The 27,605-nt window shown below is 38.0% G+C and overlaps 1 protein-coding gene across 2 annotated transcripts in view; it reads right to left on the reverse strand.

Annotated features, from left to right (window-relative positions):
• Positions 1–13,006: 13,006 nt before the first annotated feature.
• Positions 13,007–27,605, reverse strand: part of LOC150079140 (vacuolar protein sorting-associated protein 11 homolog) — a 697,977-nt gene continuing 683,378 nt past the window's right edge. For both annotated transcript variants that reach the window (XM_090382204.1, XM_090382205.1), the window contains one exon: positions 13,007–13,621. In XM_090382204.1, the coding sequence (XP_090238330.1) occupies positions 13,511–13,621 (111 nt within the window). In that variant the 3' untranslated portion in view covers positions 13,007–13,510. The remainder of the gene's footprint in view (positions 13,622–27,605) is intronic.

Below are 27,605 nucleotides of genomic sequence, written 5' to 3' on the forward strand. Positions count from 1 at the left end.
AATTACAATTAAGAATGTCAACAACTGGTTAGAAACCATATTAAGTAGAAAAAAGAGATCTCCCCTTCGGAATCCCAGTTATGTAAATTCACTTGTAAATAAAAATAAAGCGTAAGCAGAAACAACCACATGCAGCGAACAGAGAGCTCTAGTCAAAGGGGAAACCCTAAACGATACTAACATTCTTAGAACTGCTGCATCCCTACGTTCTGTTTTTATTCGTGCTCATTCAGTGTAACCTTTTCCTGAACTACAGAACTAAAAAGATACCTTTCTTCTAGACTTGCCCAAATTTGTTGTTGTAGGGATTTCGGCGCATCAGCGACTAAGACCATATTGCGCCATGTGTATTACGTCTGTGCAATAGTGTGCTCACGGTCCGCTCTGCATGTTTGGGAGGCTAAAAAACCTGGAATAACTCACACGGAAAGCCTATTCCCTCCACCTGAGATCTGCTAACTACAGCCTCGATTGAAGAGGACTTTAGAAAATCTTCCAGTTGTCGAACGAATTGGAACCCAGACCCCTCACCAAATGAGTGAAAAATGGCAAACCCGCCGTACTATCACTGAGGACTCGGCCCAGAAGGCAGAAGGGGGGTGCAAAAAGTTTCCTTCGGTGTCCTAAGGGTCATGCTCTAAGGCCCCAAAACCGAATTTGGCAGCGAGGGTCCTACAAGAGTTTGCTAAACTATTAGACCATAACACGTTAAAAATAATGGGAAAGTCGCCCTCTACGTGCAGTAAATGCCAAGGTAGTATACAATACCATCATATTGTGTAGGATGGAAAGCAGAGAAGCAGTTAGCAGGACTTGTCCATGAGTCTGTTTCATAAAATGAGAAACATGTTTTATGACTCAGTGATAAAAACTGCCCCACCTTAAAATAGTTAAACATTCTGCAAATACGATGCTGATTATATATGTCGGGAATACATCGTAAAGATATATGCAAATTCTCTTTCTCGCAATCAAAGGACTGAAAACTACTGGGGAGCGTGCAATCCTTTGGCAAGGGAGCTACGCTCCAACTATGAGAGGAAATGGATGTTCCCATTCAGCACGGTAAATCTTGTGAACATATTTATCGTATTGATATCTCTGCGTAGATATCTAGCAACTGTGCTCCACTAAAACCTATAGAACTTCCATTTTTCTGCAACCTTAACAGTTGAACTCCAGCCTATAGGTCTGGAGAACCTAGTGACAGCTCGGGTTCCATAGCTCCTGAAAATTTTGGAACGACTGGATGCTTTTCCAGGTACAACAATTCGGTTCCTTCTGAATATCCACCACTTAATTAAAGTGTTCATTAAACTTACTCTCATATGTTACCGTATATATTCCACACTACTATGTACATTTTATTCTCAGGTCTACACAACTAGCATATACTACCGTTCCGGTGTACACTTTAAATTGAGTAAAAAAATGATCGGAAGCGAAAAGACAATAGCCATTGGAGTGGTTAGTGTTGCCACGTTATCAGTTGCTAACGAAGTTCGAATACGATAAGCATACTCAGGGTCCTGAACTGGATATCATCATCATCATTCTTCTCTCTCGTGCAGCAATAGCCTCAGGCTTCCTTGCACCATATGGCAAATAATAATAAGTCAATCCTCAAACAGGCCTCTGAGGTTGGGTATGTCCATACTGTGATTTTAGTGTTTTGCACCAACCTTGCGTAGAATTAAAATAAAATACCAAGGAAACTAAACTTTTGATAACTGTATTTATGATAAAACAAAATAACCTGTATTACAATAAATTCAACTTTACAATAAACTCTACAACCAAAATACTAAAATCTGCTACATTACAACCAAAAAATGCATAAAATATACGGATTAAAAGCGATAAAAACCGTAGCTTTCAAAGGCACAGCCTTCTTCTTCAGCGGTAATACTTATTCTGCAGTACAACTTTAAACATCAACTTTAAATATCAGCAGGCTAACGGTACTCCTCACGTGCTTCCATTCTCGTGTGCTTCGTTCTCTCGCGTTGTGGAACCGGAAGTGGCTCGAGTGGAAGCCACACGGAACCGTTCATCCCTTCTGAGGATAGTGGTCTCAAAGATGGGATGAATGCGCGTACCTCTATCCCTATTAATGTTAATTGTAGAACAAATCCGCAAACTCTCGAGCCACTTACGGTCCCAGAACTTATCGCTTTAATCCGTATATTTTATGCATTTTTTGGTTGTAATGTAGCAGATTTTAGTATTTTGGTTGTAGAGTTTATTGTAAAGTTGAATTTATTGTAATACAGGTTATTTTGTTTTATCATAAATACAGTTATCAAAAGTTTAGTTTCCTTGGTATTTTATTTTAATTCTACGCAAGGTTGGTGCAAAACACTAAAATCACAGTATAAGTCAATCCGTTAGACAAACTGACTCAACCCACGTCTACGACCAGCTTATACCCAACTGAATGAGTTTAAACCTGTCACATGTTCAAATCTCATGAAGTTGGATGGTCTAAACGCAAGTTTCTGTTCACGGTGGGCGAAATCCTACAGAAAATACCCCATAACCGTCGTCCAGGCTATTATTATTTACTTCTCTTTAGAGACACCCTTTTGCAACCTATGCTTGGTAGGTACGTTTTTACATACTTACGTGGGTCTCAGCAAACTGGCTCAACAGTTATTATTTCAAATAATTTTCAAAATCCTGCTACAGGTGTATGTAAAAATATTAAGCTAAACAGAAAAAAATAACAACATAACACATTTTTAACATTGTCTTTAGTCGATGACTGACGGTAAAGTTATTTTATTTGTGTCTTTAATCGTGACTCTAATTAAAATATACACTGAGCGATCACTGAATTATGACCCCCCACCTAATACCGTGTCGGGCAATTCGCGCGGGTAACAGTCGCTATTCGCCTAAGCATTGACTCCATTAGATGTCTTAAGACGTCCGTAAGGATGTGCAGCCATACTGCCTGCAAGGCTTTCCACAGTGTAGAAATAGATGACCGTTGCGTGTCCACACGCCTCACTTCCCTTTCCAAAACATCCCACAGGTTTTCAGTTGGATGGAGATCTGAAAAATTTGGAGGCCAATGAAGATGGATGATATATTCACTGTGTTTTTCGAAGCGCGTTTGCACAGTGCGGGCCGGATGAGACGGCGCAATTTCGTCTTGAAAGATCCGTTTCTGTCCGAGAAAAAATGCAACACAGCAGGGTGCACATGGTCTCCTAAGAGCTGCCGGTAGATCTCACCAGTGAAGCGTTGGTCCATACGCACCAGGGGTCCCAGTTCTTGCCAGCAAAACATGACCCATATTAAACAACCACCACTACCTGTCTAGACAATGCACTCGTGTTGCACCAGCGAACTCATCCGATCAGCACATTCGTTTCCAGTGCAACAGCGTGTCCAATTACAGTGTTGTTGACACTACAGCATTCGCCGTCGATGATGACCAGCAGTCAGTAGAGGGTGTCTCTTGAGTCGTCCACTGTGAAACCTATACTGTGTGCGGCACATTTTCATTTGGGATATTGTCTTGCATTCCCCATAGTGTATTATGAAGTCAACTGCCGCACAGAGACCTGCGTTTTACAACGCGCTGCATTCTTCGCTTACCACGAACGTCCACCTTGCGTAGTCCTTTACAGTTATGTTCGGTGGGAGGTGGTTTGACCCGTTCGACATCATTCTTTTTTTGTTTGTTTGTTATTTGGTTTTTAGGGGCATTAGCAACTAAGGCCATATTGCTCCGGTGATATGCGGTGGTCATTCCCTGACCTTTCCGCATCCTCCGTATTTGGTGGTCACGGGCTCGAACCCCAGTCTAATCAAGAAGCGTGTGCTACGCACTACTGCTCCTGCCCACCTGGCTACGGAGGCTCCATCATTCTTTGTACAGCTTAATAACAGTGGGCCGTGAGCAACCGACAAAACGTGCTATTTCCGAAATGGAAGCACCCGAAGCACGAACTCACTCACAATCATGCCCTTTTTGAAACTCCGTGATATCTTTACCCGTCCCATAACTGCTACTTTGACTTGCACGACCGGATGCCAATTATCACTGTTCTAATATAAGAAGCTGTTCGGCTTTTTACAGTGCGAGCTATACGTCACAGTCCATTACGGATGGAGTGGCTATAATTCAGTGATTACCGAGTGTATTTTATATATAAGTAACCATTAGATCTAATAATACATTTAAAATATGCTATAAGGTACTACTACTATTACTCTTATTTTTTTTATTCTTGCTTCATTACCTATTAGCTTATCTTAGAGTTTTTATTAGTATCTTCATCAGAAAGGTGAAGGCGAAATTTTACAAGGAATTGTAAATTTCGCCTTCACCTTTCTGATGTGAAATCAATCTTTTTTTTTTCTTTTTTTATAGCTTCAGAATTTAACATCTGAGTCTGCCAGTAAGTGTTCCCAAATTTATATCTCTGCTATATTTTGTGCAAACAGTTTCTCTGGGTCAATATTAAGTTCACTGAAAAACTTATTCATATTTGCTGGAAAGAATTTCTAACTATTGTGATGCTGCTCTTGAGCCTTCATCACTCGTTGTCCTTTTCATCACCAGTCCTCTACTTTCGTTGCATTCCTGCTATCCTATTTAGTCATCTCAGGAGCCGGATTCTGAATCACCCAAACAATTGGTTGGCTGCCACGGCTCCCTTTGTCACTACATCTCATCTTGTATAGTGCAGTCAGCTGGAAGGACGATGGTAATAGAGTATCTTTATTTATGACTGAAAGTTCTATTTGGGATGCAATGAGAGAAGTCTATGACAATACCAACGAAAGAAGTATTTCTGTCTGTATTGAACAAGAGGCGAACACAAAAAAAAATCGTGTTATGAGGTGCTATCTTTAATGATAGATGTTCGCCACTAGTTTTGCTCAAGATAATTTTACAAGTCAATACTAACGATGAAACTGTACTTAGACCTGCTCTTTTGTCACATCTCTAACAATTACATAGCCCGCCGTTATTCCAACATATCAACAGTCGGCCCAGTACTGCTAATGTTGTCATTCAGTAATTTAAAAATTGTACAGTACCTCTGTCTTGAGGAGGCTTTGGTTCCTTTAGCGATAGGGAGTACTTCGGGCGTTAAGGTCTGAGCTAATTATCCAAGAATAGACCTAAATTACTTATATAGTTTCATACAAAAAAAGCACCACCAAAAAAGATGAATCCACTGTTGGTCTATAAATTCAGGCAGCCCCGAATACAGAAAGAATACATAGAGCCTCTTAATGAAGCCAAAGTAAGTAAATAAAAACGTATTCCGTGTGAAAATTTGTACTGTATATATAGGTGGCTCGATCTCATTTTACATAAATAACATGTTCGTGTTTTAGTCAATAAGAACTTTCCAAACCGAAGGTCGACTTGGGAAAACCTTCAGTTTTTGAGAGTTCTCAGTTCGAATTCCACCAATGCTGGGACCATATTTGTGGACCTTTCCAAATGGCGCTGAGTTACTCGTCTCCGCGTGGATAATATTTTTTCTCAGATGCGCTTTTTTGTTTTTGCCTTAATAGATTTGTCCATTTTGACGATTGAATACATAATTACGTTCATCAATCACTTTAAGTGCGTTGGCTGGCACGATATGCTTTAGTGAAGCACTTCTTGATGAAAACTAAATGCATATACTGCACACGGAATGTACTGAAGTGCTGATATTTTCATTACTATTTCAATAAGCAAGGAAATGTGTATTTGGAAAATCAGCAAGAGAACATTGTAACAATTCGCATGGATACCAGATATTTTGTGATTAGATCGAATTTTTGAAATACCACGTGTAAAATTTGAAGATCACCAACATTCGAGTGAAATGATATCAGCCGAAATGACGACAAAGGAAAACAGATTACACACGGACTTGGGATGTCTATTATAACTTTACATATATGCAGCTCGTCTCATACATTACTGTATCAGTAAAATTAAATGTTCTCCAATCTGAAGCATCTTAAATTTAAAAGGAGAATGTGTCTCACTGATTAAAGTTTGGAGGGTATCCGTAATAGCCACTATCTTATTGGGTCTGATACTCAACTTCTATTCATAAGAAAGCAGAAAACAGTTCCCAATCTTACATTAATATGACCATGACATAAGCTTGCAAACACTTCACACCAATTTATAATTCACTGTGTATATGTACGATTCATTATGTGCAAGGGCCATTCATATGAAAAGACTTTAGAAAAACGGATAAAATTTTTTTTTTTTTTTTTTGGCTGAAGCCGCATAACCGTGTTTCCTCGGTTCATTTTGCCAATGATGTGAGGAAAGAACATCAAGTTTCCCAAGACATTAGTCAATTAATTCAATTAGAACGCAAAGTTTATGTTTTCTAACATTCATATTTAATGTTTTCTAAGATTCATTTTACATACAGTAGACTCCCTCTTATCCAGTCTCGCTTGAACTGGCCATATTTTCGTCGCGATTTTTAGCGAGTCAGATTTCCGGTGAGCCCAGCAGGAAAACAAAATTAAAAAAATGATTCTGGTAACGAGTACAGTGCACTGCAACGATCCCCTCTAACTTTTTTTCACTTAAGTTAGGCTTCGCTATCTGTGTCGTTTGGATCGCAGTCGCTCCGTGTGTACATATTTTCGTCGTTAATTTTTCTTTTTTTTTAAATTACGTTAACTTGAAATGATAGGCTCGAACAAGCGTAAACGGAATGTTATTATTATTATTATTATTATTAGCTATATGGTGCAAGGAAGCCTGAGGCTTATGCTGCACCAGCCAAAAAAAAAATTTCTGAATTACTCCGAGAGAGAGAGAGAGAGAGAGAGAGAGAGAGAGAGAGAGAAAATAGGAGGGAATCACCAAGAAAGAGAAGAATGATGATATCCAGCTCAGGACCCTGGGTGTGCCAAACCCATACTCACCAGATGTGAGTCCCTAATGTGTTAACTATTGAAACAAAACTAAAAGCGTTGGAACGTATTGATAACGGAGAACATGTAAAACAGATATATATATATATACATATATATGTATATAATGAACTGGGTGTCGGAAAAAAGTACGGTGAATGATTGGCGGAGAAACCGGAAATCCCTTCAAGACTTCAGTACGCAAATAAAATCAGAAAAGTGCTCTCAGACAGGTGCACTATGAAGAAGCCAAAAAATGAAGTCGTTGATGATGCGTTATGGATATGGTTCACGCAAAAACGACATTCCATTTTTTTCCATTTATTAATACACACAGTTTACATACATTCATAAATATACAAAACTTACATAGATTTATATACAATTCCATCATCCAGGGCGTGCGTGTGTGTGTGTATCATGGTGGCTCCAAGGCAGTAGCCCATCTCCACCTTTGTTTTCTATGTTGGTGTAGAAACTTTAGGCCACTTCGCCACCAGGGAGCAGCGAACACCTGGGCAGTTGTCGCCTGGTGCCCGTCCCCAGGCAAGATGAAACCGGCCTGGGTCTACTGTAGCGACATGCAAAAACGACAAAGAGGAACACCTCTTAGCAGGCCGGTTTTGAAGGAAAAGGCAGTACACTTGCACAAGAAAGTCAACAGCAGAGAAGAATTCTTAGCCAGCGAGGGATTGCTTTCCCGATAGAAAAAGCGCCACGGAATTCATTATCTAGGTGTTTGCGGCGAGAAATTGTCACCAGATCAAAATGCTCCAAGTGAATTTTCACAAAACATTTAGCTGTTATACACAAAAGGAAAATCTTACTTATGAATAAGTCTACAATTTGGATGAAACAGGCATAAATTTTAAGCTTCTTCCGACGGAAAAAGTACGGGCCCTTTGTACAAATGTTGCTGGGAGTACAAACTGCCTCTTTTCGTTGTAGGAAAGTCAGCCAAACCAAGAGCATTTAAAAATGTAAACTTCAATGCTCTACCAGTGTACTACAAAGCCGCAGAGGTCAGCTTGGATGGATTCTTTTCTATGTGAAGAAAAGTTTCAACTGAATTCGTTCTAAAAGCTAAGACACATTTGATGCGTTTGAAATTACCGCTCAAGGATGTTCTTGTCCTTGACAACGCTCCAACGCATCCCATCGACCTATCTCCTGATGACATTAAGGTGGTGTTTTTACCACCTGGCGTTACATCTTTGGTGCAACCTATGGATTAAGGTGTGATAGTTAGTCTGAAAAGGCGTTACAGAAGAAGACCTTCAGAAATTCTTGGGAAGACTGCCAATGAAGAAACGGAACTCACTGAGGCCCTTAAGAAAATTAACATCAAGGATGTGATTTACATGTGCTTTTGAGGAAATGCTGTCGTCAACGTTTGTGAGGTCATGGAGAAAACTATGGCCTGATATCGAAAAATTAACTGCAAACTACGATCTGAACAAATAGCCGTGCGCTGAGGATCTGACAGACCACGACAACATTGCTCTGCTTAACGATTTGAAACAATTATCAGAATTCAAAGACCTGGAAGAAAGAGACATCGAAAAATGGCATGTAGGCGATAACATTCTAGAGAATGAAATGTTAATAGATGAAATTATCGAAGCAGTTAGTCAAGGAGAAATGGTGGAAGATGAAGGACCAGAAAACCCAGAAGGTACGAGCAGAGATAACGATGACAAAAGCATAAGTCATTCGGAAGGAAAGTAAGTGTGATAAGATATACCGAACAGCAAGATAATTCATCTGCCACTGATATGATTCTTATGAAAAAGTGGCATGATTTTGCTTCAAAAAACGAATTTAAATCAAAAACACAAATGAAGAGTGCCAATTTTTTTTATCGAAGTAAATGTTTAATAAACATTTATATACAACATACTGTATATATATTTTTTATTTAATTTACAACCTATAAATGGTATTTTGCATGTGTTTTCAGATTAACCGGCCTGAGGTCTAGTCCCATAGGGGCCAGTTAATCGGGAGTCTACTGTATTACTTAATTAAAAAGTGATTAAGTCTACTTAATCACTTTTTAGAAGTGATTAAGATATTCTTGATGTTCCAAATATAATAACATATTTACAATACATCCCTGTGAATGAAGCGTACTATTATTTTTAAAAAATATATTATAGCTAACTATACACGCAATGAATGCATCCCGCTGCATTCACAGGCAAAAACAGGAAACAGACAACATTAATTTAAGTAACTATTCTCTTGATTTTTAAGGAGTCCTTATGTGCTGTATTGTAATAACTAAATCGTATGTATAGCTTAGCTTAATTTTCAGCACTCACCTCATAGTAATCCGCTTAGCTGGTGGAGAGATTTACCACATACATAGTGGTTATAGGATTCTAATGACTTACAGGGATTATGGGTTTAGAACTAAGTTGTGGGCCACAAAAATTTTTAAGAAAGGAAAGTGCACTTTCCATTCTATGGTTGCCTAATTAAGTTAAGTTAAATGGAGAAAATTAAAGAAAAAATAGAAGCTAATAGTCGCGCACGAGCGACTTTCGAGATTCCTCGTCTTCAGTTAGCTATAGTGGTGGGGGGGGGAAAGAGAGCGCGCTTGTGTTATATACGGGTTGGGTTCTCGAAATGCATTTCAGTGCACGTGGAAACTTAATGCGTGCTAAATTCCAAATGGGGGAGAAATTGGCGGGAATCTTTTTGTTTAACACGTTGAGTGGTGTATGGCGCTTAAACCATTCGATGACGAGGGCTTCGTTTTCAAGGATTTTGTAGCTAGAATTTAATTACTGTGATGGCTGAATCGATGAGTGGGTTGTGATTTTGAGATTGGACTTGTTGTGTTAGTTCTGTACTTGCTGAATTTGTTTTGAAGCTATTAAAGTGGTAGTATGCACGCGTGTTGGAAATTTTTGTTGTGCCGAATTTTGCTGTTGTACTGCCAATGTAACATGCTTGACAGTCTGATTGGCATCTGATCAAATATATAATGTTGTTGTAATCTTGTGTCTCGTACTCGTGTGTTGTCTTGTATGAATTGAATTTGGAACTTAATTTGTTATAAGATGTGAATATTAATTTGATATCTGTATTTTTAAAAATCTGTTGGAGTCTTCTAGCGTATTGTTGATGATATGGGAGCGCGATAAGGGGTTTATGTATCTTATTCTTGTTCACGTGGTTAATAATTTTGTTTGGGTTATTAGTGTTATTATGAACTTTGGTTTTATCTTATTCTTGTTCACGTGGTTAATAATTTTGTTTGGGTTATTAGTGTTATTATGAACTTTGGTTTTATCTTATTCTTGTTCACGTGGTTAATAATTTTGTTTGGGTTATTAGTGTTATTATGAACTTTGGTGCCCAAACAAAATTATTAACCACGTGAACAAGAATAAGATACATAAACCCCTTATCGCGCTCCCATATCATCAACAATACGCTAGAAGACTCCAACAGATTTTTAAAAATACAGATATCGAATTAATATTCACATCTTATAACAAATTAAGTTCCAAATTCAATTCATACAAGACAACACACGAGTACGAGACACAAGATTACAACAACATTATATATTTGATCAGATGCCAATCAGACTGCCAAGCATGTTACATTGGCAGTACAACAGCAAAATTCGGCACAACAAAAATTTCCAACAGGCGTGCATACTACCACTTTAATAGCTTCAAAACAAATTCAGCAAGTACAGAACTAACACAACACGTCCAATCTCAAAATCACAACCCACTCATCGATTCAGCCATCACAGTAATTAAATTAAATTCTAGCTACAAAATCCTTGAAAACGAAGCCCTCGTCATCGAATGGTTTAAGCGCCATACACCACTCAACGTGTTAAACAAAAAGATTCCCGCCAATTTCTCCCCCATTTGGAATTTAGCACGCATTAAGTTTCCACGTGCACTGAAATGCATTTCGAGAACCCAACCCGTATATAACACAAGCGCGCTCTCTTTCCCCCCCCCCCCACCACTATAGCTAACTGAAGACGAGGAATCTCGAAAGTCGCTCGTGCGCGACTATTAGCTTCTATTTTTTCTTTAATTTTCTCCATTTAACTTAACTTAATTAGGCAACCATAGAATGGAAAGTGCACTTTCCTTTCTTAAAAATTTTTGTGGCCCACAACTTAGTTCTAAACCCATAATCCCTGTAAGTCATTAGAATCCTATAACCACTATGTATGTGGTAAATCTCTCCACCAGCTAAGCGGATTACTATGAGGTGAGTGCTGAAAATTAAGCTAAGCTATACATACGATTTAGTTTAAGTAACTATTTAACATCACACATTTTACCCTCTTACAATGTGCGAGAAAAATGTCATATTGTACAGTACGGAACATAAATATGGGATACAACGATTAAAAAAGGAGGAAAATATTCACAATAATAACTATAACAGATAACTCATTTGGAAAAAAAAAAAAAAAAAACCTACATAATTTTACAATTATAAAGCACAGGTGATTATAGGTACAGGTAACCCTCGTATAAGACGTTTATTGCCGAACGGGCTAGTCGGGTGGGTAAAGTGTCTACCTGGCAACCCAAAGGTAGCGGGTTCGATTCCCGCCTCGGGTTTTGATCAAAGTATTGCGAAAACCTTGCGAGATGCATTATGGCCACAGAAGCCTATGCGCCAACAACTACCAAAAAAAAAAAAAAAACACGTGTACGAAACCGTGTTATACGGGACTAAGAAAAAGTAGAAAAAGGGGGTTACGTTCCAAAAGCTAACAAAAATACACTATTTCGTTAACAAAACTGACAAAAATACACCATTCTAGATTTCGTGTATCTTCTGCTCTCTTTAAAAAATCAGTAATCTGGGTTTGTTTGCTTTTGCCTGACAAATCTTTGTGAATTTCATCGTATGGAACTAGGCATTTTTGGAGCTCCCTTGAGCTCCTTTCATTCAAGAATCTGCATTCAAAAAATAAGATTCTAATTGCTCGGCTAACTTTTTCTGTGCTTCTCGTGTGGGCTTCCTTTGCCTTTTTCTTCCCTTAACAAACAATTTATCCACTAGTCCACCAGTGATTCTAAAGAAAAAAGGTCAGGTTACCCCCTCCACTTCGGGAGGGTTTCAATCTCCCACGGGATTCAATTTCTACTCCTGACCAATAACACCAACCGTCTGTTTACCGAGCGAGCAACAATACAAATGCCGTTACAGCAAAGTACTTTTACCAGTAAATTTCATTGAACTTTTGCGCACTTCTCGTGCAGGCTTTCTTTACCTTCACCAAATTTTTTTTTTTTTTAATGAAAACTCCAAGCATGAAAAATATTAGAATCTATAGTACTTAGTACTGTGTGTGGGTTGAAGGTTAAGAAGATGAAAGAAAATCCTTTTTAACATTAGATTTGAATTTCTGCAGATTGCAATTTTTAGGAGATATGTATGAAAGCAGGTCGCTCCAGAAAACAGAAGTGAAGTAAGAAGAAGAAGAAGAAGAAAAGAATCTGTGAGTTTGAAGTTTTTAAGGTAAAAGGATGCTGACTGGATGTCGCAAGTGTTCGAGTTGGAATTATAGAAGCCAATTCAGAAGAATAGTGCCCATGGAAGTATCTATAGGAAAGGCATGCAGCAGAAACAGAATGTCTATGAGAAAAGAGTGGAGAGACTTAGAAACTTTGTATGAACTGACTTGCATATGACATGCATTGCACAAAAGATATGTTTCAAAGGCAAAAAAAAAAAAAAAAAATTTGTGTGTGAATGTAAAAAGCACAGATATTCTTTTAAGGTCACATTTATCACTTTTAATGAAGTACAAAAATATTACTAAATTATTACAAGTACTTATCAACTTATATCTTTTTTAAAATCTCAAGCAGATAAACTTTTTTAAATGTCATAAAATCTTGTAGTGAAAAGCTCTGCTTCAAATAAAAAATCCACTTAATTCTGAATGACACTTTATTTTATTCTATATATTAAATATTGCAAAATCAAGTTTGCTAGAGAATTGAGATTTGCAGGGCCCTATATACATAGGCACACTTTAACTAAACTATTTCATTTTTATGCCAACAAAATCAAATGAACCCTGCTACAGTTGATTCATATTTCACAAAATTTTGCATTCTTTCTACAGGAGCCATTATTTGATGCCAAATATCAATCTAAAATGATTTATCACTATTATTGTATAATGACATTTCCTAACGTATTTTGAATTCTAAACAGTAGCAGCCCTTAAATGTATGTGTGTGTTTGTGTGTGCGCACACACACACATTTAAGGGCTGCAACACTCGTGTGTGTGTGCGCACACACACACACACGAGTGTTGCATCTACTAGTATCGTCATTTTACTTGATTATTCTGCCTACTAGGATTATTTTATGGTATGAAACATTTAATTTATGAAATACATTAATAAACAACAGGTACATTTTGTCTACATACATGGAAAAATAAATCCCATTAAAAAATCAATCATGGTATTGAACAGAAAGAAAGAAAGAAAATTAATTTGCTTGATTATCATAACAGAAATTATTTGTGCATAAATATTTTTAAAGAAAAATGGGTACAAATATTCACTTGTAACTAGATACAAAAGTATTTAAAACTGGAATGTTCGTGGTTGGGGGTCTAGTATTAATGTCACTTTGTTGAAAACCCCACGACCAAAATAGTCTGCTACCACTGAAAAACTGTCCTTTGCTCGTTCCAGCTGAAAAAAAATAAGCGAATTACACAAATTACATTATAATATGTACAGGGTGTCCATAAAATATTTAATACATTCGAAATTATCTTAACCCCAAGTATAAATGTTTGTTAACTGTTCAGTATCCTACAATTTGTATGGCTTGATCTTTTTCCACTATCCTGGCTTGCTTCTGAATAATGGGATTTTTTTTCATTCATGCTTACTGACTGAAAGTGGTAGCTTTGCATTTATTTCTATGTATCTATTTAAATAAATAGTAGTTTCAGTTTAATGCCTCTAGCTGATTATCTCTTCTTATATAGTGAGTCAACTGAACTATTTTCAGAGCAAAAGCATTCTTGTTTGCTTAAACTTATGGAGGGTCATCCCAGAAGTATATACAGTCAAACCTAGATATAGCACTATCCTCACAGTGTCAATGAATACTTGTGAAGTGATCTTGTCCATAAATATTAATAGGGGAATCCCTCGGCATGGAGTACCACTCCTGCAAGCTAACCAACGACATGGCTGTGAATTACTAAATGTATGATATTTCATTGCGATGAAACCCGATTTAACACCAAACCTGCATAACACTTGCCTTGTCTTTTTACTTATGGGATACTGTCACCAAGTGATATTTTTCAAACCATCCTGAAAATCATTTTTGGCACTGTAAATAAGAAAGTGGACTAAGGAAATTTGCCACCACTCAGTTACCTACCACGTGTTTTCATATTTTTAAGCATTCCTCATGCTTGTCTCATGCTGTGAGACGGTTCTAATACAAATGAAAGAAAATTTTACTTTCATGCTTCAAGTCCTTCCTGCATTTGTTATAGCTTATGTATTTACATATTATGTATTTTGGTGTTATTACTATTAAGATTTAATATTACAAAAAACAAAAAAAGCCCAGGCATAGGCAATTTAAATGTAGAACTATTTAAATATGATGGCACCTTACTAAAAAATACACTATTAAAATTATTTAACATCATATGGCATAAGCAACAGATACCCAAACAGGAACAGTAATCAATTTACAGAAAAAAGCTCCAGATATAGCCCTAACAACTACATAGGGATAACACTGCTATCAACTGCATCAAAGCTAGACTCTATACTAAAGAATAAACAACTTAATAAATATAGTGAACAATTTTTAGAAGAACAATGTGGGTTCAGAAAAGGAAGAAGTACAACCGTTGCCATTTTTTCATTACAAAAAATTTTGGAGAAAAGAAGAGAATTTAACCTACCAATTTTCTGCTATTTATTAATTATGAAAAAGCATACGACGATGTTAAGTCGGGAAACACTTATGCAGATTTAACACAAAGAAAATATCCGAACCCAACTCCAGAAAGCAATACAAAGCCTACACAAAGTCAAAAGTTTGCATAAAATATTCTAATGGTCAACTATCAGACCCAATTAACACAAATAAAGGAGTCAAACAAGGATGTGGACTATCACCAAAGTTATTTAATATTGGTGTAAATACACCATAGATTACCCATAAATTTGAACTACATATGTAGCGTAAAGGCATCGTTTTAATTGTATCTCATATTGTGGCTGCCTTCACACGAGATAGCTAGTATTGCACTACTTTGAATAAATAACGCTTCTCTAGTAGAGAAAACTACCGTTATTTATTTTCAGTGGATACCACCACCCAGAAGAAGATTGTTCCGAAGCTAGTTGTGAATTTAATGTGAAAAAAAACAAAAAAAAAAAAAAAACATTGGACCAGATCTATCAAACCAAACAAATGAATTATAATATTCAAACCTATATCATGGAAAATCTCAATTCAGACTTTGAACAGAACTGTTTTGATGAGAATATGAGAGCCTATGAGATCAAGATTTTTATCAAGAAAACTGAATTTTGTAATAAACGAGAAAAAAAAACCAGACGCCTCTTTTTTTTTAAATAACTAAAACGAGTATTTTAGATGAACCTCATCTCCAACCAAACTGTACGAGAAGAGGTGGCTCTTACCACCTTTTCAGAAACTTATCAGATCCTAAATGCCACTTTTCCAACTGTAAAACCTTTTGCATGGAAGCAGACATAGTTTGTTTCCAGTCCCAGAGACTTCCCCTAAAGGTCCCAAATCTTTTCCATTTTCGAAGCTTCCAACACATGATATTTTGCCTCTGTAATTAAAAATATCATGAACATTTTTTTCTTGCCCAAGGGATGATCGAATTGCAAGTAAATTATCTCCACCAGCGTGAACTGTCTTATTCTCAAAAATCTACAAATTCTCTTCCAAACTTCCTGCACAAATTGACAGTAATAAAATAAATGGTACACTGTTTCAAGTTCAGTACAAAATTCACATAATCTGTTACCTGTCTGACTAAATCTACGCATGATATCGTTCACTGGTATATTTCCGTAACGAACCTTCCATGAAAAGTCAATATGTGATGGGTAGTTTCTGCCAATTTTTAGATTTTTAAAAAACAACTGCGTGTTATGGTTTCTTAAATTTGGCTTTTCTGGATTTTCTAAATTAAACAGTGTCCAGTAGAGTTGTTTTAAACCACCCTTAAAGGGATCTATATCTTTCTCCCTTAACTGCATGCACATATCCCGAATTTTTTTGTAATATATAGAAATTGTCTCTGCTTTTGGCCATAGATAATTGCCGCCTTTCATTAAGGCTGTATTAAATCCCATTAAATATTTTATCAGTACCGCTAATAAATGGTCCAGCAGCCTCTTGCAGCTACATGTCGGAATGACGTTCCGGTACTTTTTTCTAAATGTTTGTTGTTTACTAAACTACACGGTCCACCATTTGAATTATGAAATCCAAATTTTTATGTCCGAACTTGGTTGCGGTCTCATCGTTCTGCTGTTGACCAACAAACAAAAAGGGCAGTCATACAAGAATACGTAATCGATCTTGTATGGGAATTTCTATGATTCTTCTGAACAGTATTTTTTATATTATTTTGGACTTTGTTTTTTTCTTTTCTGATTTTTTAAAATTTTTTGTCTTTGTTTTTACTTATGAAATTTTTATTTAATAGTTATAAATAAATACTGAACAAATATTCTAATCTTGGACTTATTTATTTATGCAAATGAAAAGAGTGTAGGTAACTATTTGTAGTTAATCGACGAGCGTTCCGGTACTATTTTTTTTAGCAATACACCTCTAGCTAAACCTCAAATAAATTTTTGGAATACTTATTCCCCTCTCTTAACAACGTAAAAATAAAAATTTATGGGTTATCTCTTGCCACTTTCCTCCCCATAAAAACTGAAACATTGGAACGTAAAATCGTCACATTGTCCTAGCTATGATTCCTGTTATAAACACTGTGTATAAGAGTATAGGAAGAATTACAGTTCTGACAATGATGGATTTGTTCTCAAAACAAAATTGTCCAACTTCCCATTCTTTTAAACTTTCCTGTATTTTAGTGGTGGGCCCTCCTATAGGTAGCATGGGACTCTCTCTAAACGGAACCCCTAATATTTGAATCGATTTATCCGATTCCACTTCTCGCTGTGCTAAAGGCCAGTGTACCCATTCCCCTAACAATTTGATCCTAGTTTTATTTTCGTTTATGTTTAACCCAGACTTTTTACCAAAAGATCAAAAGAGTGATATAAAATCTTCCACTGCATAACTGTACTGAGAGTGGTGGTAACACATCATCTGCATACACTATACATTTACACTGCCCTGCCAGCTTCGGCAACGGTATCCCCTGAATGACCTCAGTTCTGTCTATTCTTCCCAGTACTGGTTCCAGTGCTAGCATAAATAACAAAGGCTTAAGCGGACATCCTTGCTTTACTCCCCTATCAATTTTAATGTTTTTCGAAATTTCTCAATTTATACAAAAGTCTTGTGCTACTAAGTGTATATAGATTTCTCAGGACTGTAAACAACTGAGATCCTATGTTTGTATCCTTAATTATAGAGAAAAGGTAGTCGTGGTCAATTCTATCAAAAGCCTTTTCTAGGTCAATTGCTACTAATGCTAAATTGTAACTCTTTTGTTTCCGATATTCTAATATATCCTTTAATAGCCAGAGGTTATATTCTATCTGCCTTCCCAGTATACCGTAGCACTGTGTACTTCTAACTACCTGGGTTACATTGCTTTTTAACTTAGTTGTCAAAATCTTTGCAAATATTTTGTAGTCACAATTAGCCAATTTTATAGGTCTCTAGTTACCAATTTTTGTTAAATCCCATCCATGCTTCGGAATGAAAGTAGTATAGACATTTAAAAATCCTTGAGGTACAACCCCTTCCTGAAAAAATTTGCTACAGATGGCTAGAAGAATAGGCGCTAACACGTTCCAAAATTTCTTATAAAATTCAACCCCCAAACCATCCGGTCCTGGCACACGTCATAATTTACATGATTTTACAGCCACAGTTAGATCCACCATAATCATTTCCCTGTCCTGTAATGCTTTTTGCTGGGGCGTGAATTGTCCAATCATCCACATGGAGTCATATCTTTCTTTTTTCTGCAAAGCAAGTTCTTTTTCATAGTAATTGATAAAACGATTCATAACAGTGAGCGTTGTATTGTCATAGTCTTTGATTTCTTGAACTTTGAATATGTGTTGTCATTGTCTTTAATTTCCTGAACTGTTTTGCCTAGATTATTTAGCCTTAGTCTTCTTTGGTAAAACACAGCTGAAGGACTATCAGCCTTCCTAAATTTGAGCTGTATTTTTCGTGCCTTTTCTTTCTCTTCTTCCAATATTATACCGTCAATAACTGCTTGTACATCTGCCGTTGCCCTTTTGTCCCCGTACCATTAGTAAATTCTTTTTTCTTGCAAGAGATCTTTCACTCTATTTGTACATTGTTCGTTTCTTTCCTTAATTTTTGTATAATAATTATGTAGTACTGCATATGGGTAGAAGTAACCCTGGAGGAACGTACCAACTGTGTGGTACTACACTTAAGGTGGTAGAAAATGAAAAAGACCTGGGAGTAATTCTGCAGTCAGATATGAAGTTTTCTGAGCAATGCATATATGCTGCCAGAGCAGGTCATGGGGTTTTGTCAATGATATACAGGAATTTTGCTAGCAGGGAAAAGGAAGTGATTGTCCCTCTATATAAGGCAATGGTCAGGCCACGCCTTGAGTACTGCGTACAGGTCTGGAGGCCTCATTTTAGCATTAGCATTAGCATTACCATTAGTAGAGGCATATGATGCAAGAAAGCAAGCTTATTCAGCATCAGCCAAAAAAAAAAAAAAAAACCACTACTCCCATTTCACCCCTCCATTCGTTCGAAATACCTGTCCAGCTGGGCCTTAAATTTGTTTAGGCTATCAACTTCAACAACAAGCGATGGAAGTCTATTCCACAAACCAACTGCCCGCTGGCTAAAGGCAAATTTCCGCACATCTATCCGACATCCGTCCTTCCTCAATTTGAATTTATGCCCTCTCAGGTGATTATTCTGAGCAAGAGGAAGAATCCCATTGGCATTGAGCATGCTTAAACCATTCAAAGCCTTATACACCTCTATCAGATCACCTCGCCGGTGTCTAGCCTCCAGACTCTGTAATTTGCAAAACTTAAGCCTTTCTTCGTAAGAGCAACCCTTTGTTCCATTCACTAATCTTGTTGCCCTTCTCTGTACCCGTTCCAGCAGCTCTACATCCTTCCTGAAATGAGGCCTCCAGACCTGTATACAGTACTCAAGATGTGGCCTAACCATTGTCTTATACAAGGGAATAATCACATCCTTATCCCTGCTAGAAAAATTCCTGTATATCATTGACAAGACACCATGAGCTACTCTTGCAGCTCGTCTGCACTGCTCAGAGAACTTCATATCTGCCTGCACAATTACCCCCAGGTCCTTTTCATTCTCCACAACTGTCAGTGTAGTACCGCAGAGTTGATACGTTGCTCTGGGGTTACTGTTTCCCATATGTAGTACTTTACATTTGTCAATGTTAAACTTCATTTGCCACCTCTCAGCCCATCTGTTCAACCTTTCCAGATCCTGTTGCAGCAGCATAGCGTCAGTAGTGTCCTTAACAACCCTGCCAACCTTTGTATCATCTGCAAACTTGGACATTAAACTTGATATCCCATCATCAATATCATTCATAAACACCGAAAACAACAATGGACCCAACACTGAACCCTGAGGAACTCCACTAATAACATTAGTCCACGTTGAGCAGTGTCCATTGATTACCACTCTCTGTCTTCTGCCACTCAACCATCCCCTTATCCATAGCAGCAATTTGCCTCCAATGCCACACTGCTCCAATTTGTGCAGCAGTCTTCCATGTGCAACAGTATCAAAAGCCTTTCTAAGATCCAAATATATAATATCAAAGTTATTCCCTGCATCCAGTTCTTTTGTGACTACATCATAGTATCCAATCAAATTGGTCAGGCAAGACCTGACCAATTTGATTGGTCAGGTCTTGCCTGACCAATCAAATTTTAGGAAGGATGTAGATTTGCTTGAGCATGTACAGAGAAGGGCAACAAGATTGGTGAGGGGAATGAAGGGATCCTCTTACCAAGAGAGGCTTAAGTTCTGCAAATTGCAGTGGCTGGAGACTAGGCACCTGCGAGGTGATCTGATTGAGGTGTATAAGGCCTTGAATGGGCTGAGCATGCTGAATTCTGATGAGATTCTTCCACTTGTTTAGATTACGAACCTAAAGGGGCATAAATTCAAATTGAAGAAAGACAGATGTAGAATAGATGTGCGGAAATTTGCCTTTAGCTAGTGGGTGGTTAATTGCTGGAACAAACTTCTATCTGTCATTGTGGAAGTTGATAGGTTAAATATATTTAACCTATCATAGGTTAAATAATTTTTTAGAGGGAATGGTTGTGTGAATTTTTTTTTTTTTTGGCTGATGCTGCATAAGCTCATACACTTGCTTTCTTGCATCACATGCCACTATTACTACTACTACCACCTTGCTCTACTATGTTTTTAATAACTGTTGTAAAGTCCCAGTCCTCTCTCTCTCCAGAACTGCTTGGGTGAGCTTCCAATAGCCTTTTCCCAGACCAATGTTCGTAAATAAATCTCCCTTCCACATTACAGCCATGTGATCTGAACCTTGTCAACCTCCCGCAAATTTCACATGCCGTATCATTGTTATCTTATCCTTCAACTGTCTCATTGCATAAGTGCGATCTATTCTAGTTTCTACATTATTAGCTATTCTGGTGGCCGCTCGACTCCCCGGATTTTTTCCCCTCCACACGTCTACCAAGTTCCATTTAGTACAAACCTTAATTAATTCACTAACCCCCCTGTACCACGATGTGGCTTATCCCCAGAATTTTGTCCATGATGGGGTCAGGAACGCAGTTCCAGTCTCCCGCCATTATAATCCACTGCACCCTTCTGAAATAGTTGCATAGTTCCTGAAACATTTTTCCTTTCTAAAGTGGAATTTGGACTAGATACTGATTTGTCTAATTGTATGCCCCCCATAACTCCAATCCACTGCCACAACCTGACCTTCAGTATCCCTACCTGCCAGTTGCATAGTCCCTAAAATCGGAGGAACCACTACTATTCCCACCCCTGCCAATCGATTTGTCCCAAAACTCCAAAATCCTAACAACCGGTATCTGTTTTGAAACTGCTGGACTTCTGCTAAACTTGCGAAGTGAAAATTTGGTTTCTCGTAGAAACCAAATTTTCACCGCCACGTTCATCATAATTTGCCATATCATCCTTTGTTAACCGCTCTCAGACCCTGTACAATTTACGACATAAATGTTATTCTGGACATTATGAGCAGAACTTTACTAGAACTTCTGCTAAGATATTCCTATGTTCAGCATTTAATTTTAACCTGTTATTGATGAGCAACACGGTGAGATCTCCAACCATCTCATTTCTAATATTGGAAATAATGAAATCTCTCCAAGCTAACTGTATATTTATTACTTCATCCTCCTCGTTTTCATTCCAAAGAAAAATTGGTTCTTTTTGAGTTTTAACCATTTCCGCCAAGCTTCGCCTATATTCTCTGTAAATTTTTTTTTGTTTTCTACTACGTTTAACCATTCTATTCCTTCGTATTCCCTTGTCTGTATACCATCTGAATCCAAATCTGACCCCGAAAGTGTTTTGCAATCTTTCCTACTGCCTGACAAAATTGATACCTCTTTCCTCTCTATTTGTTTTGTTTCGGTCTCTTCTTGAATTTCCTCTGTTTCCCCTTTTGCTCTTTTAGTTTTACTGCTTATTTCTTCCTTCTCCCCCTTTCTTCCTTTCAAACCTCAAACAGACTTTCCGAACTCCTGGGTAATTAATTAATAACCTATGACCCATCAAATCAATGATGTTTGGCCCCGGGCGTTTTCATGTCAATACATTCCTCATATTCCTGTGAATCTTAACATTTAATGTGAATCTTAAAAAAAGCTCTCGACAGGGACTATTAGACATTTCTACTGGAAACCTGTCAACAGTAACCACTTTGCGTATGTTACCAATTTGCACAGGTTTGATCATGACATTTCTAATAGAAAACCCTTTCAAAACCTTTTCTCTTGCCTCTACTGTTTAAGACCAACTGATATTTCTGCCTCGGTAATGGAGTTAATCCTTTTATCTTGTGAACCGAAACAACCCGAGTCACTCCCTGCATTACCTCTCTAATTGGACAAACCTCTGTAGTCTGATACACCACTGTCCTTTCTCGAAAAAGGAACTGTTGTTGTTGTTGTTATTAGGTTTGTTGGTGCATCAGCAACTGTGGCTATAATGCACTGATTTCTGACTAGTATATCTTTGCTGTTGATGCTGATTCTGAAAAAAAATTAAACAAGGTGATATTTATCAATTGATTTTAGGAAAACAAAAACGTCATCCATATCTTGACGATCTTCTAGAACATTACGTAGTTTTAATTGATTGCACGTTTTGAAAAGTGAGGAGAAAGCAGTTTTTCGTTCTCTTAGATATAGCGGGCATTCGATAACGATATGCTTTACAGTGAGTGGACATGAACAGTTACTGCATTGCGGGGCATCTTCCTTTCTTAATAGATAACTGTGAGTGAGGTGTGTGTGACCAATGCGTAGTCGTGCTAGTACAGTTTCTTCTTTTCTATTTCCTCTCAGACTGGAGCGCCACTGTTTGGGTTCTTCCTTTATTTCAAAAAGTTTATTATTTATTTCTTTTTCCCATATATGTTTCCACTGTTCTTTAGAGGTCTGCTGTATAATGGATTTATAGTCAGCATAAGGTGTCCTGAAATTGGAAGAAATAGGATTTGAAGCATTTTTGGCAGCTAAATCTGCCTGTTCATTTCCTGGGATTCCAGAGTGTCCAGGAATCCAACAAAAAATTATGCGGTGACCACGTGCATGAATTGCCATTAATTGAGTCCAGATTTGTTGTACCAGAGGATGACTGTTGGGGCATTTACATTGCATACAATTCACGGCACTTAATGAATCGGTATATATTATGGATTGAGTATATGAGGCTTCTTTTATTTTCTCCAGGGCTAGTAAAATACCATACAACTCAGCAGTATAATTACTACATTCTGAGGGAAGTTGTTTGGCGATGATAGCATCTGGCAGGACTACAGCTGTACCAACCTTACTGGCAGTCTTGGATCCATCTGTATATATCTGCACGTAATTCCTGAACTGAGTGGAGTGGGCCAGATGTAATTGTCTGATGTTAATATCTGGAAGATTATTCTTTCCCCATTTCTGATAGTATTTTTCAATATCTATCGTGGGTATTTGCCATGGCTGGATTTGCATGCTAGTATCCTGCATTATGTTATTCATGCTGAGTCCCCAGCTAGTGTTTAGAGCTTGAAGCCTAATGCCAGATGGTTTGTTGACACGTGATTTAGTTCGATAGAGGTTTTCCCATTTTGGTGTGAAGAGATATTGCCATATCGGGTGATGTGGAAAGCTGCTGATTTTAGCGGCATAATTTAGGAGAAGAATTTGTCGCCGAAGATCTAGCGGCGGTTCATTGGCTTCCGTATATAGACTTAAAATGGGAGATGTACGAAAGGCACCCAGTGCTATTCGGAGTGCACTATGATGAATGGGATCAAGCCATTTCAGTACACTTGGCCTGGCTGAGGCGTATGCAGGAGATGCATAATCCAAGCGGGATCTAATTAATGAGCGGTATAAATGTAGCAACATGTACCGATCTGCACCCCATGACATAGAGGAGATTACTCTGAGAATATTTAGTTTCTTAAGACAGCTGGTACGAATATATTTTATATGTTCAAGGAAGTTTAATTTTTTATCAAGTATTATACCAAGAAAACGAGTACTTGGTTGAAATGTAATACAATGGGAGTCTAATTGAAGGTTTGGATCAGGATGCAATGTACGTTTACGACAGAAGTGTACTGCAGTTGTTTTCGATTTAGAAATTCTGTAGCCATTGTTTTTGGCCCAAGAGACTATTCTATTAATGGTGACTTGTAGTTGTCTCTCAATAAGTCGCATATTTTGGGAATGACATGAGATGGCAAGGTCATCAGCATATAGGTATGCATCAACTGTGTTAGGTATACAATTGCTTATAGAATTGATCCTGATGGCAAAAAGTGTTGCACTTAGCACTGAGCCCTGGGGAACTCCCTCTTCTTGGACATATGTTCCAGAAAGTGACGAGTGGTAGTGGACTTGGAAGGATCTGTTTGATAGGAAGTTTTGAATAAATTTCGGGAGATGACCCCGAAGACCAGATTTATGTAAATCCCGAAGAATCCCATAACGCCAAGTTGTATCAAATGCTTTCTCGATGTCAATGCATATCATAACGAAGTGTTCATTTCTTAGAAAGGCGTTCCGAATATTTGCTTCCGCTTTGATAATGAGATCAAGCGTCGATCTACTTCTCCGAAAACCATACTGGCTTGGACTCAGAATGTTTTGAGTCTCCAAGTACCACGTTAGTCGGGTGTTAAGTATTTTTTCCATTGTTTTTCCCAAGCAACTTGTTAAGGAGATAGGTCGATAGTTTGTTGGATCTGTGTGGTCTTTTCCTGGTTTTGGGATGGCTAGCACATAAGAATGGCACCAGCTGGTGGGGTAATATTCCTCTAAGAAAATTCTATTATAGAGTAGCAAGAGAGCACTTAATGATCTTTCACTTAAATGGGAAATCACTGCGTAATAAATTCCATCAGGACCTGGAGCACTGTTTTTCACTTTTGTGAGCGCATTAAGCAATTCAGTCATGGTCAACGGCAGATTGTATGAATGTTGGAGAGTGGTATTAAAATTCAGTTTATACTTTTCTGTACTGCATTTTAGCATCTGAAAGGCTGGTTCATAGGCGGAAACAGCTGAGAGTGATTCAAAAGACGAGCCGAATGCATTAGCAAGTTCCTCAGGTTCAGAAATTTCCTTTCCTTTCAGAAATAGAATCGGCGAAGTAGCAAGTGGGTATTTGCCATTGATACGTTTGATTTTTTTCCAGACTGTAGCAGTATCTGTGAATCTGTTTATTGTGGCAGCATAGCGTGCCCATGCTTCTTTTTTACTCATTCGTCTTATATAACGAGCCTTAGCCCTTGCTCTTTTAAACTGTAGGAGGTTGGCTGTGGTTGGATGTTTTCTAAACTGATTCCAGGATTTATTTCTTTCTCTTTTAGCAATGCTACATGCTTCGTTCCACCACATTTTTGGATGGAGTCGAATTTTAAATGATGATTTCGGGATAGCGGATTCAGCTGCTGTCATTATTCGTTCTGTGATATAACTTACTGCAGAATCAATCTTGTCAGTAGCAATGATAGTGGAATCTAAATGAGCTATTTCTTGATATTTAGCCCAGTTGGCCTTGTCAAATTTCCAAATTGTTCTAATTCTATTGAGCGGAGGAGAACTTGTACAGAAATTACAGATGATCGGAAAGTGATCACTACCAAGAGGGTTGTCAGTAACTGTCCAGTCTATGAGAGGAAATATTGTTGGAGAACATACTGTTAGATCAATGGCTGAGCTTGAGCCAGATGGTACATGAACATATGTGGGATCACCTGTGTTTAAAATGGTTAGATTGTGTTTATCCAAGAAATTCTCAATTATTTTTCCTCTGCAGTCAAGTTGTTGAGAACCCCATAGAGGGTTATGGCCATTCCAGTCACCCAGAATACAGAAAGGAGCAGGTATTTGTCCTACTAAGTCATCTAAATCAGCAAGGGTGTAAGCGTGGTTTGGTGACAGATACAATGAGACTAATGTTATCGTTATGCCAATGGTCATACGGGCTGCAACTGCCTCCAACGGTGTTTGCAAGGGAACAGGTCTGGAGGGAATTGAAGAGTTTACTAACAGCGCTACTCCTCCGTGTGCGGCATTAGAGCAGTTTCTATCTTTTCTATACATGGTGAAGTGTTTCATTGTTAGAGATACTGCATTCGTCAGGTTTGTTTCTTGTATGCATGCTGCGACAGGCTTATATTCGCTTAGGAGATCGTAGAGGTCATCTAAATTTGCACGAAATCCGCGACAATTCCATTGAATTACTGTGTGCATTATTTGGTTTTAAATGGAGGGTTTGGTTTCTTACGGCGGATTTTTTTGTTTCCGTTTGTCTACTTTTGCTTTTTCTTTTTTTGGGAAGATTGGCCTACCCGTGTCAATGTCATCCTCTGGATGAATCTCAAGAATTGAATCATCTTCATCAATCTTTTCATCAATATCCATGGTATCGGATATAAATTTAGTAGTGTTGCTTCTTTCAGGAGTTTTGGCTCGTTCATTTGGTTGTTCATTAGGCTTCTTATCTGGAGGTATTGTTACAGGAGTATTTGCTTCTCGAGTAGCATATTTAGGAATAGGTTTTTCCTTTGATGAGGAGAGGAGTGATTTAGCCCAACCAGATATTGAGATATTTGGAGGGACTGAGCAGTCTGTCTGAGTTTCTACTGAGCGTAGCCGTTGGGTAACTGAAGCATATGTAGGTGATTTAGCAGGTACTGCAAAGTGTTTTTTAGCTTCTTGATAGGATACTTTCTGCTCAATCTTATATTTTTGAATATTCTTTTCTCTTTTCCATTGAGGGCATTCCTTAGAGAAGGCAGAGTGGTTACCATGGCAGTTAGGACAAATTTGCACTTCAGTGTTACAGTTTGTGTGTGTATGCTCTTTTGATCCGCAGTTAGCACAAGTGGCTACACTTCTGCAGACAGCTTGGGAATGACCAAATTTTTGGCACTTAAAGCACCGGACTGGATTTGGAATGTATGGTCTTACTTGGCATCTAAGATAACCAGCTTTAATAGAAGTAGGTAGATTTGGTGTTTTGAATGTTAGGATCACCGTCCGTGTGGGAGCAGGTTCTCCATCTCTTTTAATAACAATTCTTTTGGCTTGTACCACATTTTGATCTCTTAGTTCATGCACAAGTTCATCCTCTGATACGTTTAATAGATCCCACTCTGATATTACCCCTTTAGAGGAGTTTAAGGTGGCATGTGGGGTAACCTTCGTGGGAATTCCACCGAAAGTAGATATTTTCAATAGCCTCTCAGCATGTCTATGTTCGGTCATTTCGATCAATAAATCTCCGGATCTTAATCGCCGAACCATTTTTGGAGGGCCAGCCACATTTTCGAGACATTTCTGTATCAAAAATGGGGACAGCTTACTCAATGGTTGGTCTGTGGAGGAGTGTAGTATTAGAAAGAGAGGAGTGGTCTTGTCCATTCCTTCTTTTTTTTGTCTCTTAGCATGGGATACATTTGTGTCGTCATGATCTGGATTATGTTTGTCTAGCTCTGAATCATAAGATCCACACGAGGACTGTTTATTTTTGTCCATCGTTGCTCCTTTTAGCCCTGGGAGAGTGGATTTCTTCTCCCAGACTTCCAGCCCCGCCACGTGGAGGCAGGAGCGGTGCCACCTAGTGGCCAAGCGGTTGGAGAGGTTAGTTTGTTAGTGCGAAAATTAATAAATATACTAGGAAAAGAAAGGTAATTTTCCTTTCTGGGTTCTTA

This window comes from Mastigoproctus giganteus, chromosome 10, assembly GCF_048544385.1.
Source record: "Mastigoproctus giganteus isolate SK-2022 chromosome 10, ASM4854438v1, whole genome shotgun sequence".
NCBI classification, from domain to species: Eukaryota; Metazoa; Arthropoda; class Arachnida; order Uropygi; family Thelyphonidae; genus Mastigoproctus; species Mastigoproctus giganteus.